This window comes from Oenanthe melanoleuca, chromosome 10 (genome assembly GCF_029582105.1).
Source record: "Oenanthe melanoleuca isolate GR-GAL-2019-014 chromosome 10, OMel1.0, whole genome shotgun sequence".
NCBI lineage: Eukaryota > Metazoa > Chordata > Aves > Passeriformes > Muscicapidae > Oenanthe > Oenanthe melanoleuca.
In genome coordinates, this window is record NC_079344.1 from 2,273,529 (window position 1) to 2,290,049 (window position 16,521).

The 16,521-nt window shown below is 41.5% G+C and overlaps 1 protein-coding gene across 2 annotated transcripts in view; it reads left to right on the forward strand.

Annotated features, from left to right (window-relative positions):
* Positions 1-626: 626 nt before the first annotated feature.
* The window catches only part of RORA (RAR related orphan receptor A), a 327,797-nt gene continuing 311,902 nt past the window's right edge, over positions 627-16,521 (forward strand). For both annotated transcript variants that reach the window (XM_056500317.1, XM_056500320.1), the window contains exon 1: positions 627-926. In XM_056500317.1, coding sequence (XP_056356292.1) covers positions 761-926 — 166 coding nt within the window. In that variant the 5' untranslated portion in view covers positions 627-760. The remainder of the gene's footprint in view (positions 927-16,521) is intronic.

The window sequence follows — 16,521 nt, forward strand, 5'->3', positions numbered from 1 at the left end:
ATTTTAACATCAGGTAGTGGACAAGGCATTGACCATTACTGAGACTGTGAACTGCACAAGGGTGCTTGCAGAAGTCAGAGCAGATCTGGAGGTTTTCTGGCACCTTGCTAGTCACCTTTTGTTCTATGTCAAAGCACACTTCATTGAAAGAGAGGTACTGTCTGAAATGTTGCCTTTTCCGGTTGCGTGGCTGCTAAACATGTGGGTCTTGAGACGTTTAATACAGCTGGCATCTTCTGATGCGGCTTCAGCTGAAACAGTCATGGGGGAGGGAAGACAGCCCTGCGTGGAAGCTCTTCGCGCTGGTACCGGGGCTGCAGAGGGGGGCTGCCGGCGGCGCGCCGGCCGCGCTGGCCGGGCCCCACCATCGGCCCGGGCGGAGGTCGGGCTGGCTCCCCGCCCGCCCCGGGCAATGGCAGCACCGTCCGTGGCCCCCGGCCCCGCTCGGGGGCCGCAGGGATCCCGCGGGCGCCGCTGCTCCCGGGGCCGGGGCTCCTCGGCGGGTCCCGCAGCGGAGCGGGAGGGCGGCGGTGCCGGGCGTGGGGCGCGGGGCTGGCGGCGGAGCGCGGGGGGTGCGGGGGCGGGGGGGTGTGCAGCTCTCGCTAGCGCTGCTTGTGGTCACAGCCAGGCAAGCTCACATCCCATCTGGATCACGCTCGCTCTCTCCCTTCTGCTTTCCTACCATAGAGTTGCGCTGGAAACAGAAGATAGAGGGAGTGTAGGAGCTCGCCATCTCCAAGCGATCTACATTGGGAAAAACATGGAGTCGGCTCCGGCAGCCCCCGATCCAGCAGCCAGTGAGCCGGGCAGCAGCGTCTCCGAGGCGGCCGCCGGCGCCAGGGACACCCCGGTGAACCTGGAGCCTGCCCGGAAAAGCGATGCGCCGGCTCCCGTCCGCAGGCAGAGCTACTCCAGCAGCAGCAGAGGTAGGGAGACTTGGGGAAGGGGGAGGGGGCCGGGGGAGTGGGATCGGGGGGTGGGTGGGAATAGGAAGAGGGGGGTAAGAGAGAAGGGGGAAATGCAGCAATTTAATCCCCTGGTTTATCGCTCGTGCTTGTTGAAGCCGCGCACGCAAAGAAGCCGGGCTTCTACCCCCTGCAAAACCTTGCAAACTTTTATAGCTTCTTTTAATTGCTGCAGGAGGAGGGACAAACGCAATGAAAATATTGAGCGGCGTTTGGTGCTTTCCTGTCTGTCTCGTTTATTGCCTGTGGTATCCGGATGGGTACTGTGCCCCTGAAATTACATAATTTTATAAATATATAAAGCAACAGCGGGAGTATTGGGATTCAAGGGAACAAACTTTTAAAGCTGCAGTGTCCTTCCTCCCCCCCTTTTTTCTCCCCCTCGTCTGTCTCCTTTTGACAGTTTCTCAACTGGTGTGCTGTGGCTTGTTGTGAATGGGGGATCTGTGATTAAACACGAGATTTGCGGTCTGCGGGTGACTTATTCACTCTGTCGTGCGCTGTTTTCCCTTAATTCATTTAAGTGTATCTTTAAAAATTATTTCATCGCGGAGCGGATGACCTCGTAGCCGCTGTGTTGTTGAAGGTGCACAAGTTCGTAGAGGGGTCTCCGTGCGCCCGAGGATTCTCTTACCGCTCCCCGAATAAACCGCTGCAGACAAAACGAGCCCCCCTTTTTCCGCCGCCAGCTGTCAAAGCCCTGCTGCCTCAGGTTGCGTCTGGGAGCCGTGCGGGTCAGCTCGGGGCGGTGGAAGTTTGGCGTTAGCGCCGAGCTGCGCGCTGCCGGGCGGAGCGGAGCGGAGCGGGGCGGGAGAGCCGCTCCCGCCGCGGCGCGGACACGGGCCCAGCTGCAAACGCCGCCGGAGTTTTGCCGAGACGTGCGATAGGGAGGAGGCTGCGGCTTTAATTACTTGTAAATAATTTATGAAGCGTTGCTCCTACAAGAGGGGAGCGCGCTAGAGAGGCTTCGCTCGGTAAAAATCCCTCGGTGATGGGTAAAAAAAAAAAAAAAAAAAAAAAAAGAATTAAATAATGCTGTGTATTGAAAGAAATGACGGGCGGAGAAAAGTACGTGCCCGGCGGGAGCGCAGTCCCCTCGGCGGTAGCCGGCGGGGCTGGGGCAGCGATGCTCGGCCGCCGGCGGCGGGGAGACCGTCTCTCCTCGGACGGAGGGGGTTTGAGTTGTAGATTGGAATATGGCTGATCATGTGTTGGCTTGTGTTTTACAGTATTTTTCCCCTTTTGGCCACACCCCCCCTTCCTAGGCAGCTTCCCACTCAGGGAATCCGCGTACAGTAAAAGCCATCGAGATGTCACACGCTGAAACGTTTAATTAGAGAGGATTGGCGAGCAGGGAGCGCGCCGTTCGGCGGATGCCGAGGCGAGGAGGAGCGGGCTCGGCCGGAGGAGGCCGGGTGGCCACGGGCGTGTGCGCAGGGAGCGTTTGGCTGCGCGGGGTATATTTAGAGCTTGCGAGAGTGGATTTGGAATGCAAGCGCCTTATGTAACGAGGTTAATCAGAAACACTGGAGAAAATTTCCTTAATTTGTCGGGGAGTTTTCTGGATGTTTGCGGAGCCGGCCGTAGTTCGTGGGTGTTACACAACGCCCCCCCCTCCCGGCTCTCCGGCTCAGCGCTTCGGCGGCGCAGGCAGATGGTGCTGCCGGGGAGCGGGGCCGGCGGAGGGAGCCGGTTTGGGGAGGGGGGCAACTTTGGGATCCCATCAATTATGTAACACTCGGCTGTCGCTTCTGTATGGATGCGAAAAGGAGAGGGGGGTGCTGGGAAGCCCGGGCAGCTCCGGCGGCGGGGGTGTTTTCTTGGCGGTCCCGAATTGTTTAGGCTCTGGTACTGCTAACCCGCTGACCCACATGTCCTTCCTCTCTCTTGGGGAAGGGGAAGGAGCAGGGGGCCAGGCACTGGCGGCACACGCCGCCGCTCGCCCGGGCTCGCAGCCGCCGCACGCAGGCAGGCACCGCGTTATGTAACAGTCTGAGTGGGAAAGCGAAGGTCAGTGATGGAGGCATCCCCGGCAACAATGGCCAAAGCCCTGCGCGCTGGGGCTCTGCAGCCTCTACAGCGAAATAAAGCTCGCGGCAGTAATTGGCGTGTGGTTTGTAAGGGCTTGGGAAGGGAGAGTGGAGAAGGAAAAGGAGAGTGGCAGGGTTTTGGGGAGGGGGGGTGTGGGGGGAAGTGTTTGGGTTTTTTCGGATGATGTAATGGAGTTGGCAGAAAATACAAGTCTACTCCTAGAGTGCAAACAGTAAGAGAATTGTAGCTGGCATTCTGTGCTAATGTTGCATAAATTAGTGTATTGGAAGGAAATTGACCTGTACAATACACACCGGCTGATTCTGCCTGTCTAATAGTTAAAAGTTGGAGATACAGAACCACACAGGAAAACACGACAATGACAACATTTTGGTTTCCTTGAAGTCAAGACTTGATGGATGGATTAGGTGTTAGGGGTCCCTGTAGGCTTGCAGGTTTGTGGTTTTAATTTTTTTTTATTTTTTATTTTTTTTTAAGCTATTGAAATAGCGCTTTATTTCTTGCCTTTTTTGTTTTTAATAGAGTCCTTTATATCTTGTGGCAACAATGTGACCTTAATGTGTGACTAGTATAGGTGAAATTATTTTTAGAACTGTTACCTTATAAGCTCATATGTTCAACTGTGTATTGTGTTCAGAAATTTACTTGTTTGGGTCACAGTTCTGCCATGTGTTGTAAGCAGGCAGCTCTGGACTCTCATGTGAGCTGTGTGGAGAATAGACACAAACACATAGATATTTAGGTATATGTACACATTTATACACCTCTCTGGCTGTAAAAATCCTTATTTTTGATTTGGCAAATGCTACAAATATTTATTTAATATCCTTAATTTTCATAGCTGCACACACTGCAAAGCTGCTTTCATATGTTTGGGTTTATAATAATCAGTGCACGTAAGGAATGAAGAAAACAAAATTAAAGAGACGACTGTTGATGGAGAAGTGGGCAGAGTTTGCTGTGGAATAAATTCTTAAGTGAAGCTTTATTTATTATAATATATTTTCAAAATACTCTATTGCTTGGTATGCAAACCTGTCTGTAACCGTCAGATCTTACATAACGTGGTTTTTATTTTGCAGAGGTTATGCTGGTTTTGTGTAGAATACTTAACTTGAAAATGTAAATTCTGAGTTACCAAAAGCACTTTTCAAATGGGGAGTTATGTGATATATTTAGTATATAGGGGCATGCATGCATACTTGCATGCTTCAAAAAATTCCCTGCAGTCTGATATTAAAACGGATTCTTAGGAAATTGTCACCATACTGGAAAAAGCAGGAAATGGATAAAAAGCCTGGTTTTCCCCCAGAGGGATGTTATTACTGCTGACAGTAGTTAAAATTTTCTGAAGACCAGTCACTGACCAGCAGGTTGAATTTCAGTCTGAGTGTGGATGTGTGTGTGCGTTCTGCAACAAGGGTTTGTGGTTTGCCATGCTTGGTAGAAGGAATGCTTCCCTCACCAGCTCTGGCCCTGGACTGTGGCTTTTATTGACATTTATTTCACTTTGCAGGCTTTGACCTCCATGGAGTTCTCCCCATGCTGCAGTCTAAGGCTTAATATTTTATTAGTCCCCCTAGAAATAGTTATAATTGAATAAACTCTATTTTAGTAAAGAACTACTGTCACATTAAAAAGCAAAGTACATAAAAAGCTTTTAAATCTGCTAAAAAATGCTTAGTTTGTTTGGAACTGAGCTCTTGGTTTCAGAGGTGAGTCAAGAGAGGATGTCTTGCTGAAAAATACTTAAGACAGCTCTTGCATCATTGTGTGATGCCATGTGCAAATATTTTTATGGTGCTTAATATTTAATAATTGAAAATTGCAGCTACGTAGGTGCTTGCTCTTCTTTACTGTTGAGGTTCTGAGTGTATTTGCTGTTTTTCAGAACCATTTGGAATTCTTTGTCGTGTCGTCAATTTATCCTGATCCTGTCTCTCCTGGTAGATTGTGGCATGTTGCTTTTGTGCTTTTTAAAAAATTTGGATGATGCTCCACAAGTAGGGATGTAACATCATTAATAGTGACAACAATGGGTTTGTGGTGTTCTTTTCTTTAGATATTCTTTTTTTTTTTTTTTTTTTTCCTAGATTTGATCCATTTCTGGATTTAGATTATTTAGAGCATAGCCACAATACAAAATTTTGCACGTTATTTTCAGGAGGACTCTTTGAATTTTGTAAATTTTCTGCTTTCTGTAGATCCTTTGGGTTGCCTTTGTCATCATTGGGGACTATTCTGCATGCACCACTGATTTAGTCCTATTTTGGTAGATGATATGTGCTTTGAATCCTTTAAAGTACAGCATTGTTTTAAACATTTGTAGCATAGGAGCAATAACAGCAGCAGTATGTTGTTCTCCTAGGAACAATGCAGTTCTCTTATTTCAATAAACTGTAACCTATTCTCTTATTTTATTTGCTTGAGAAACATCTCAGGTGCTCATAAACCAGTATGTAAGTACTGTTGTCATTCAACCAAATGCTGTAATTTTACTAAATAAAGAACATAGTTTGTAATAGAGATTAATGGGCTGTGTGACAATTTCAGTTTTGGGTATAGCACTGCATCTGAATGGAAAGGGCAATTTCAGCTTTGAGAGGGTGTCTTTTTTTTTTTTTTCTTCCAATATTTGTTTTTAAGCTACAAAAATATGTGTTGGGGAAAATCTCAGATGACTCAGTCGATTTTGTTGGATTTAGTCTGAGAGCTATCCCAGTGAGAAGGGGAAAAATCCCAACCTTGTTTTAAATTACTGTGATATCTGTATCACTCTTGAAATTAATTTGTGAATAGGTGATCCATTCTTCACTGAAATATTTTTAAGAGCATGTTTTCAGTGACAGGCAATTATAGGAGCAGACATTAAAAAAAATACAAAAAAAATTGAAATGCAGAGTATATCTAAATGCACTGGCAAGTGTGGGTGCTGTGTAGCTTCAGGATTGTTTACAGGCTCTGTGCTTGCTGCTGCTCCTTGGGGAGCAAAGGGGCTGCAGTGGCAGCTGCTGAAACACAGCTGGGGAAGCCAGGGAAAGGGGAATGCTGGGCCCAGGTAGTTTACAGGAGCTGTAAAAATACAACAATTCACTTGGCTCAGAGCCTTCCACTGCCATGCTGCAAGGCAGTTTTCTGCCCCTCAGCTGTCTGTCCATCCTAGACATTTTGGCAAGAGGCTGCCTGTCATCCCAGGGCCTTTGGGTGGGATGCTGGAGTGGGGAGCAGTGTCTGCTTCTCAAGAAAAACTGAATTATTTTTCTCTGTCACACTTTTGCCTGGACTTGAGCTTGCTGTGGAGATAATTTTTCTGTGGCTTTGGCAGAAGAGGAAGTTCTGGTGGGTAAAGTGTTGAAGAAACTTTCTGAGTGTGTGGAAGCATCCTTCATATGCAGATTTTGGCTATCTTGTTTTCTTTGACTCTTTTTTCCCAAGTATCTTGTGTTTCACTGATTGCTGAGGTTGTCTTTGTAGCCTGAATAATCACTTCTGGAAATGTACTTTACAGAGCTGTTGGTTTAATATATACTCAGAGGTGGCAGGCAGGTGACACATTCTTACCTGCAAAGATTCTTACAGATATGTAGAGGAGGGCCCTGCAGAGCAGAGTCTGAATCCCCTAAGGTCACTAGATCCATGTTGCACATCTGGTGTCATAACCAGATCACATTGGTTTTTAGGGTTATTACGAATTTTTTTTTGGTTCTAGTGTTCTGATAGGAGGCCCCTCTGTAGCTCTGTTGTCTGATGATTAAAAACCTTCTTTTCACTTATCTGTGTTCATGATCATTTAGCTCACTTGCTTCTTTTGTTTTCTATAAAACCTCCTTGGACTGAAAATGAAGAGGAGCCTGGTATTTTATTTTGTGATAGCTGAACCAACAGGGAGCTCTGTTCTATGGCTCACACTTTAGCACTTCAGCATACCTGTTGTAGATGGTCTGTGCTGATGGAAATATGAGAACAACTTGGGCTGTGTGTCATGAGGAGTTAATCATCTAATTTCTTGAATGTAAAGGTTGTGAATTTTTCTTCATGCCATTATCTGAAGTCTCATCTAGGTATGTTTCATTCTTGGCAACAACTGAGCTCTTCAGAGACTTAAGTGTATTGGGGTGTGTATTTTCATGAAGAAATTGTGGGGTTTATTTTACAGCAGTTGAATCTTATAGTTTAGCCTCATTGCACTGCTCATTTGTAAGGATCCCCAGGTGTTTTAAACACTATTGGGAACCATTTTGCTTATTACTGAAATCCAGCCATTTCTTGTGTGCAATCCGACAGCTGTTTAATGGTGCTCAGCCATGCTAAGCAGATCAGAACAGAAAGTGAAGAATACCATACCTGATTGAAACACTCTGAGGGATTTTGGATACAGATAATATAATTATCTGCATTGGAATTGGGTCAAACAGCTCTATTCCTGTAGAAAATTACTAGATATTTTCAGTGGCAGTGTATGGTCAAGAAATTGGTTTGAAATACCTTCCTGAAAATTATACCCCCAGCAGTGGGATAATTGAAGATCCTGCTGCTTACCCTATTGTGATCACCAGTTGCAGAATGATCAGTGTTTTTAGGTATTTCTGGATGTATTAATTGTTTGGTTCCATGCTGGTATGTGAAATCTTATAAACCAGGGGGGATGACTGGGATGCTGCAGGTCTTGCTTTTGTAAAGCAAATTTCTTTACTGGTGAATTCCTTAAATAGTGAGTTGCTGTCCGTGAAATGTGCTCATATTTAAAGAGGTTTTAAAAATGGTTCTGGGGGATCTCTTGACACTAAGTCAGTAGAGAATGGGGGAGATAGGTGTCAAGCCTTGTCTTGTGAGGATATTGATGACTGTGGGGAAAATACAGCTCTTTTCCAGTTGTCTTCAATTTCACTTCCCATGTAATCTAGCAGAACAGAGTATAAACAGAAGATCTGCAGAGGAACAGAAGTCAAAACTCATGATCAGCTGAATGTACATAAATGTCCTAGTAATAATGACCAACTGCAGAGTCGTTCATTTGTAATTTAATCTAATAATTTCTGTGCACTTCTAAAGGAACACACTGTGAAGCTGGCGACTTCTGAGAAATTGCTGCACTGTTACAGTGTTTGAGCTGGCATTATAACAGCATGATAGATTGTGAGATGGAGAACAAAGTTAGTGTGGAAACTGAGCTGAGAGAAATTGCCAGCAGAATATGAGAAAGCAGACTTGGACTGTGATAACCTCCCTTGTAGAATCAAATTAAACCATTTTTAAAGGCTTTGTTGATTTTTAGTTTGCAGTTGTACTATGTATTTACTTCACATGGGTACAGGAGATTAATGAAGCAGGTGGAGTGATCATGGGATGAAAAACTGTGGTGCTGCTGTTCTTTTTAAATGTTTCATTTCATACAGACTGTGGGGTATTTACAGCATTAATTAGCAATATATCTGTGTGCTTTAGTTCTGCAACTGTTCAAATGTATTGAAAGTATTTCATATGCAGAGGCAATGGAAATTACAACTTCTAGAAGGAGGTTGGACAGAGAAGCCCCTTCTTTCATTTTTTAATTTTTTTTTAAAGGATATTTATAAGTGTAATAAAATTTTTATCAGGAACCCTGCAGCTAGTTTTGACAATATGGCTGAAAGAAGACAGAAGGGAAAAATAAATATGGTTACCCAGAGGTAACCATATAGCATTGCCAGCTCCTTACCTGGGTGAGAAGAATTTTTTACATAGTTATGTACAAGTGTATGCTATGCACTTCTGAAATAAATATATATATAAAACTGTAGACACCATGGGGAAGATTTAAATTATGTATTAATGGAGCTTGGCCTGACTGTTTTGGCACTGAAGCAAGGTCTGTTAGATAGTCAAGGATAAAACCAAGGCCAAGACTTGTGAAATACTGATTATAGGGTTTATTTTATTCCTGTAGTGGAATTATGAGACTACTTTAAAGTAGGATTTCTCCTCATAGTTTCCCTTCAAATGTAAGGAAATAATGTCTTTTTATGAACTAACAGGTGACTTTGCCAAAGTCTGTACCAAATGTAAATAGGAGGCCTCTGCTGCATTACACCTTTTAACTAAGGGCAGAAAGGTAAGGTTTAAACTATTTCTTTATAAGAAGTCTTGAAATTTGATAAGACAGGCTAAAGTACAGCTTTTGCTAATACTTTACTTGAACAAAAAAAACCCCTGTCAGCATAAAGCATCTCCTAAACCTGTGTATATTAAAAAATAAAATAAAATGAAAGCAATCTCAAAGGAAACTAGGGCATATCAAAAACCTTTCTGTGCATCCTGCTTCATTAGTGTAATCTTGCAGAGGAGTTTTTTAGTAATTTGTGTTGTCATTATAGAAGTTAGGAAAGAGTCCTTTACTGCCTGGGTTGTTAGAGAGGCCTTTTAAAAATTCTAATGAAATATACTCTGAACTGTTGACATCTTCAGTGGAGTCAGAGTGCTCCTGAGATAATACATGAAAATCAGAAAGAGCACAAAAGCAACTCTTTCCAGGACTGATGCTTGGAGGAATAATGGACAAAGCAATGTACAGTGGTGATGTTCTTCCAGTCCCTTAGCAATCTTGCCAATCCATCAATGACCAGACAGGCATTACACCTTGAGAATCTTTAAAAAATTAAACCACTGAGTTGTGTCTAGAGATTTCATTTCCACTCAACACTCTTAATGTTTGTCATTTTCTGCAGGAATCAGGTGTATTTTTAAGAAGTGATCTGATTTTCGTGAGTGTGAATCTGCCAGAGATCAGTTTAGGTCAGTCATATGTTGGCAGCAGGAAAGCCACCCTTGACTATTAGAAGTGTTCTGCTCTGCTGGCAGAAGAATGGATCCTGTGGCAGTTTATCTGTGTGTTTAATACTAATCATTGGGATGATTCTGTTGATGTCAGTGATAGTACTTCAGTGCAGGGTAAAACTAGGTGTGCATGTGTAGTAAAGATCAAGAGAGAGCTGCAAGTAATCAAGAACTGCACTGGGAAATGGTTTAAGAAAAATAAGAAATTTTGGCACCAATGAAAATGCCTCTGAATAAAAGATGAATTAACTGTAGTTTTCACAGTAGGTAGGGCTGGGCGAGTAGTTGTAATTATTTTGGCAGATACGTTGTTACTCTGCTATAATTTTGCTTTCAGGATTATACTGTGGCTTTATTGCTGCAGGAGAATTTGTATCCCTACTTCAGAGCAGCTGTTAGGAAATGAGCATGAATTTCCTCAGGTACAGAACCTGAGTTGCACTTGTCTGTTGCTATATATGGAGTGTGTTTCCTAAGTTTACTAAAGGTTTTAATTTGTAGCCACTGACATCTTAGTTGTCTTCTTATAACAATCAAAAAGTCTCTTTTGTTTTGTGATGGAAAAGATGGAGGGAAAGGTGAACTGATTGTAGGGATTTAGCTTCAGAGAATTTGATAAGCTGACTGTTGAGGTGGCCTGCCTTACTGGCTGCCTCTAACATGGTTTGGTCAGAACTGAATTATTTTCCTGTTTTGGTGTTTTTTTTTTTTTTTTTTTTTGTTTGTTTGTTTTTTTTTTTTTTTTTTTTTTTTTTTTTTTTTTTTTTTTTTTTTTTTCCTGAGTAAATCATGCTATACCACTTGGCCTCCTTTTAGAGATACACAGTTCTAGTTCATGAGAAATTGCAGTTGTTAATTTTTTGGATAATAATACCCCACTGAAGTTCCCAGAGATGCTTTAGTGTGACATGCAGTGTAGTATCTAAGGCTGTGCCAAAGAACAAGGGAAAATATTTTAATTTTTTTTTTAATGAAGCAAAATCCTTCCAAAATTCTAGCTAGTCATTAACTTGCCACGGCAGTGCTCAAGGCAGTCTGTCACTAAAATCTTTGGTTTCAGTTCTCTGAAGAATGCTCCCCCATACAACATTCACCTTGGAGAGGATAAGGACAAAAGCTTCTGGATGAAGCCAGGATTAGCAGAGCAGCTAGGTTTACAGGTAACCACGGGCTTCCATTTAGCAAGCTGTGTTTGGCCACAGTGTTGGGTTTCCAGCCTTCCCAAGTCCACCTTCTTGTTGTTTTCAGCCCAGTTTAGAGACTGTAGGAATGGCTTGTTGAGGATCTCTGGAATTGTCAAATCTCCTCAGAATTTCTTCCACGTAGCCTTTGTTTTCTTTGCCACAGCAGAGGTTCAAAGCAGAATGTCTTTAGGGATTTGAGAGAAAATGATCACAAGTGGTGAGGTGGGGACTCATGCCAATATACTGAAAATATTTTGTTGCATTGCTTTTCTCTGCACACAGCAGAACACACACTGGAAGCAAACTTGGCTCTGAAAAGGCAGCAATAGAAAATGTAAAAACAAACCCCGAAAGGAAGTAAATGAAGCCAAAGGGGGAACAGGGTAGTTTTGGGTAATGAACAGTAAAAGAAAGATGTGGAACTTAAGGAAGAAGTGTAATGAAAGGGCACAAAAGAAAGATGACTGATTTGGAGAACGGCCTGGAAAAATCCCCAAACATTTGCACTGGAGTAGTGGGGGGAGCTACAGTGTCTGCTGAGGGGAGGGGAATTTACTGCCTTATTTCCTCTGTGCAATTAATATGGTCTTACTCTGTGATCTTGTCTTTGCTGTGGAATGTAATAAAATGTGTTTTAGTGCATGCTGTGGGCTCAAACAGTTGCCTCAGATTTGCTATTTTTTATTTTGCACCCTTTTGTTTCCAATGAGCTCCGACTAAATTTTTTTGCCATAGATGTTGTGCTAATGTGTTATATGAATTATTTGTCTTATCTCAGCCCTATGAAATTAGAAGCCCTTTCCCACAGTGTATTAAGCAGATTAAAATGAAAGCCTGTTTTTATGGTCCAGCAACAGTGCAAATATTTGGGGAAAAAAAAAGAAAGAAAAAGAGTTGTGGGCTAACAGTGGGGTGCTGTGAGGACTCTTTATGAAGCAAACACATCTTATCACCTAAATGGTGAGATTGTAAATTCCAAGCTTCTCTTGAAAAGGTTTATACTGTTTTCTCTGGTGCCTTAATCTGGGGGGAAGACCTTGGGATTGGTAGTTTCTACTAAGATACCTGTTGTCATTGTCATTTGACATTAACTTGTGAGGCATCTCTGAAGAAAACTTGATAAAAAATAGATGAATGAGTGTGGTAGGGGGTAAGCAATATTCCTTCTTTTGGTGAAGTTCTTAAGTGTTGTATTTTTCAGCATACTTTGACCAGATCAGCACAGAGAAACTTGGTTTTAGTTTGTCTCAGATAGTGTCTGATTTTTGCAACAACATTTAAATGTAAGTGTAAGCAGTTGAAGTTTTTGTGTAATCCTGGCATCTCTACATGATGTTTCTCCATAAAAGCAAATATTTCTACATTATGTTTTTCCAATGTAATGTTTTAGATGTAAACACATTGCTCTTGATTTGCAATTTTTTTTTTCATATTTTTCTTGTTTTTTAAGCAGAGAGACTTATAACTGCTGGACCTTACTGAGGGAGAAGTTTTACAGACATAAACCAAGAACATATAGTGAATAATTAAGCTATATTAAAATTAAAGCATTAGAGATTTTTAATACCTTTAAGGTAATTTAAATTTAAAACATACTTTAGATTTAAATCATATGAAGCTGTTCTGCATGACTTCCACCAGACTTTATTAAGGACTAAGCACTCTACTTGCCAACTTCTAGAAATTACATTTTTATTTGTAATTTGTCTTCTAATATGCAGTTAATAGCAATATGGCAGTCAGTTTTGCAAAACAGGCTTCTAATCTGTAGAGGTGTTCCTAATGTAAAACATTTAAAAATGTTTTACTAACATGTAAAAATATTTTATTCAAGGCATTGCCATAATAATTAGCCTCTTCACATTTTCCTTAAGGATAATTTGGAGGAAAGATTCCTTCCAATGACACAGATTTGGTTATTACTTAGTTTCCTATTTCTGTTTGAATGTTTTGATCAATATTCCACATGGGAGGGTTCCATTCCTTCACATCTGTTTCAAACCTCACATGGTGAGACTGGCAGGACGAGGTGCAGATGTGATGTGCTTTTCTGACCATCCCATTTGTCCATCTGGATCCAGCTGTCCCCGAGTTGCTGTGCTCAGTACAGTGAGCCAGGGGTCTGAAATGTCTATTCTTTATATTCTTTTGTGCCACAAGGGGTTAATTCCATTTGTTGTCCTCACTGTGGCCATTGAGTTACCAAGAGGGAAATGTCTTGCAGGAGAGCGTGAAAGCAAGAACCACAAACTCTGTTTGAACTCCTTGCTATCATCTCCTGTGGTTCTGTCTACCTCCAGTCCATACCTAGAAACTGAAAGGGATGATTGGGCTTTAAAAGCTCCTTTTCTCTGGAGCTCCCTTCCCCTTGTGTGCAGTGTGCATGAGGTGACACAGCCGTGCTTGGGGACCAAAGAGTGTTGGGAAGGCTCTGGTTTGGTGACACTGCTGCAGGTTCTGAGCTTGAAATGTGAGTGTTGGCACCACATAAATTTGTATCATTAGCTATCAAAGACTGTTTAATGTGAGCTGGAGTTTCAGATCCAAGATGTGAAAAGAATTGAAATACAGTGTGTTATGTAACTTTAAGTTGCTAATACACGGTTGTGTTACAGAGAAGGATTAAGGGCAATTTTTATCCAAAGGCACTTTCAGGAACTGGAGGTATCCAAAATATTGTTAGTCATCCTTTCAGGTTTTTATTAGCAGTATCTTGCTGAGACAGGTGATTGTTAAAATGGGAACAGAAGTCTGGTTAGTTCCAGTCTGAAGCTGTGTTTAAGTGAACTTTTTCCAGCAAAGGGGAAATGGATCACTGCTGTGGTCTTTAGCCAGAGAAACAAACCTGAGATCTGCTTTTTAGTTCATGTGTTCAGCACTGGAGAAACCTGTGTTTGATAGACTTTGCAGTAAAAAGGAGGTTTGTGTACCCTTCAGATGCTGGAGAAGAGATGGAATCTTGGCTTTTAGTGGGAATGAACTCTTCTCATATCAACCTCCAAAGCAACATTACCATAACTGAATATTGCACTGTGCATGGCTCACCTCATATTTCCAACACAGACCAAATTCAGCAGTAGGTTTCAAATGGAACTGAGCTTCCAGAAACCAGCCCAAACATCAACAAAGCCTCTCCCATCTTAGTATGAGGAGCTTTAATTGAGGCATCATGCAAATCTTGTTAATAATGTAATGACTCTCCATTAATTCTCATTGCTGTTATGTCAGTTGATTTTCAGCTACTTGATCCATCATCAATTTTTCAGTTCTAGGGAAGACTCTTTTTATATTCAGATATTGAAAAATGGTTTTGGTTTCTGTTGATTCTCTAATTTTTGCATCTCTGCCGTGATGACTGATATCTGAATTAAAATTTCCATTTTAGGAGTAGAAATATCTGTTGAAATTCTTTTTCCTTACTTCCTCAATACTTACATGTTGTCCTTTTGGAGTAGGTTGTACTGCATCCCAAGAGATCAGGTAAACTTCTGGTCTCCTTGCTGTTTGCATCTTGCTAGTGCAAGTGTTACCAAGATATTATGTGTTAAATATGCAGCAAACCAACATTGACTTCTTCCCTTCTCTTCTGTATGGTGGAAAGAAGCAGAAGAAGTTTTAGCATTAATCACACCCAAGTGGGAGTAATTTTTCTAACACAATGATTTCTAAAAAGGTTTTATATTTATTTAAGCAGTTTGTTTCAGCTTTCTTTTCTGAGCTGAGCAGGTTTCTAAAGAGCTCTTTTTCCAACATGAAGATGGTGGGAGCTAGTGGATATTAAAATTTAAGTAAAGTATTTATAGTCCTGGGGGAAAGGTGGATCATCAAGAAAAGAAAATGAACATTGATTATGATAATGATGTGTGTGCTGTATTTGCTTTTGTGGAACAGTTGTGAAAATTCATCTCCCCTTATGGGACTGTGTTACTTTGAAACTTTCAGCCATTTTTATAAATGGGATCTCTAAGCTTTTCTGTATTTTAGATTAAGTGCCAGACTGGAAGGTGAAGTGCCAGGGTAGGTGCTTCCTTTCGTTAGGGTGGGTCACAGTAGAATTCAGAAACTGGAGATATCCTAAATGTTGTTAGTCATCCTTTCAGCTTTTTATTATCTCAGCTTAATTTAGCTGGATAATTCTACTATGAAGGTTCCATTCAAAGCATTTAACAAGTAATTCTAAAAGAGCAAAAGAAGGTTTCAGGTAACAGCAAATGCATTGATATCCCATTAGTAGAGATCATCTTCCAGGTTGATTTTTTTTTTAATTGACAAAATTATAACAAATTATGAACTGTTGGTATCAAAATTTAGTGACCAATTAATGGAGACAAGAAGATGTTTTCGTTTCAGAAAATGGATGTGGTGAACAACTGGAGCAGATGCAGGTTTGCTCATAAATTGCTAAATGGATGCATTGGAGCACTGCTTCTGAAAGATAAACAGCTGGGAAAGAGTTAGTGTTGATTTTTGTCTTAGTGAGATAAGTACTGACAATCAAATGAATAAAAATCATGTTCCAGTAGGTTATTCTTTTACTGACTGGTATGTTTTTTGTGTTGAAAGTGTAATGGAATTGAGGTCTCCCTCCTCAGAGAATTAGTAAACTGTGTTACACTTGCTTTGTGCTGGAGTAACCATTTAACTATTTTGCTTTTTCTTCTCTGTGCTGCTAAGCCTTCTCAGTCTTTTGCCTGTAGGTATTTCTCTCTTATTTATTTCTTATATGTCTTATTTCTCATTTATAGCCAGTGTTTTTTGTGGTGAGTAAACTTTGTGATAGTTTAATGAAATTTAACTTTGCTCATCTCTGTCCCAACAACCTTCCTTCTGGCTAGACAAAATTAAGTGCCAGTCTCTTTGAAGACATTTTTGTGTACAGGTTTTTTTCAAGTAACTTAACTGATTGCTGAAAATGTCTAAGGTTATGGGCTGGCAGTAGTCACTACCAATTCTAAATATTAAAAAGACACTATCTAGTGTTTCCTAGGAAAAGTTTCAATTAAAACAAGTGCCCTGGTGAAGGGAGCTGCTAGCCCAGCCATGCTTTAAGGAACTATCACAAGAGGGTTGTGGTTTTTTTTTTTTTTTTTTTTTTTTTTTTTTTTTTTTTTTTTTTTTTTTTGTGTTGTTGTTTTTTTTTTTTTTTTTTTGCCATGAGGCTGGTTACCAGTGTTTTTGTTTTGCTTATATTCTCTTTGTAAGATTCACCCTGAAGAAAAGGAATGTTTTTTTGTGAAATCCTCTGAAACTTAATTGCTTAGGCTAGATGAGAGCAGATGTCAGAGCCCCACAGGTTCAGTCTATGTGAATGGCCTCTGCTCACTGTAAGTGGCAATAAACATATGCAGAGGTTTCAGTGGCTCTTGGAATGCTTCCTGAACAGCCCTTTACTTCTAATCAGTTTGTGTACAGTTTGCAAAAAGTAAAAGTGGTGCTGGATTTTTGTTTGCTTTTGCCTTGGTGATGCTGGATATGTGATCAGTGTTTTGTGGTATGAAATAGCCATG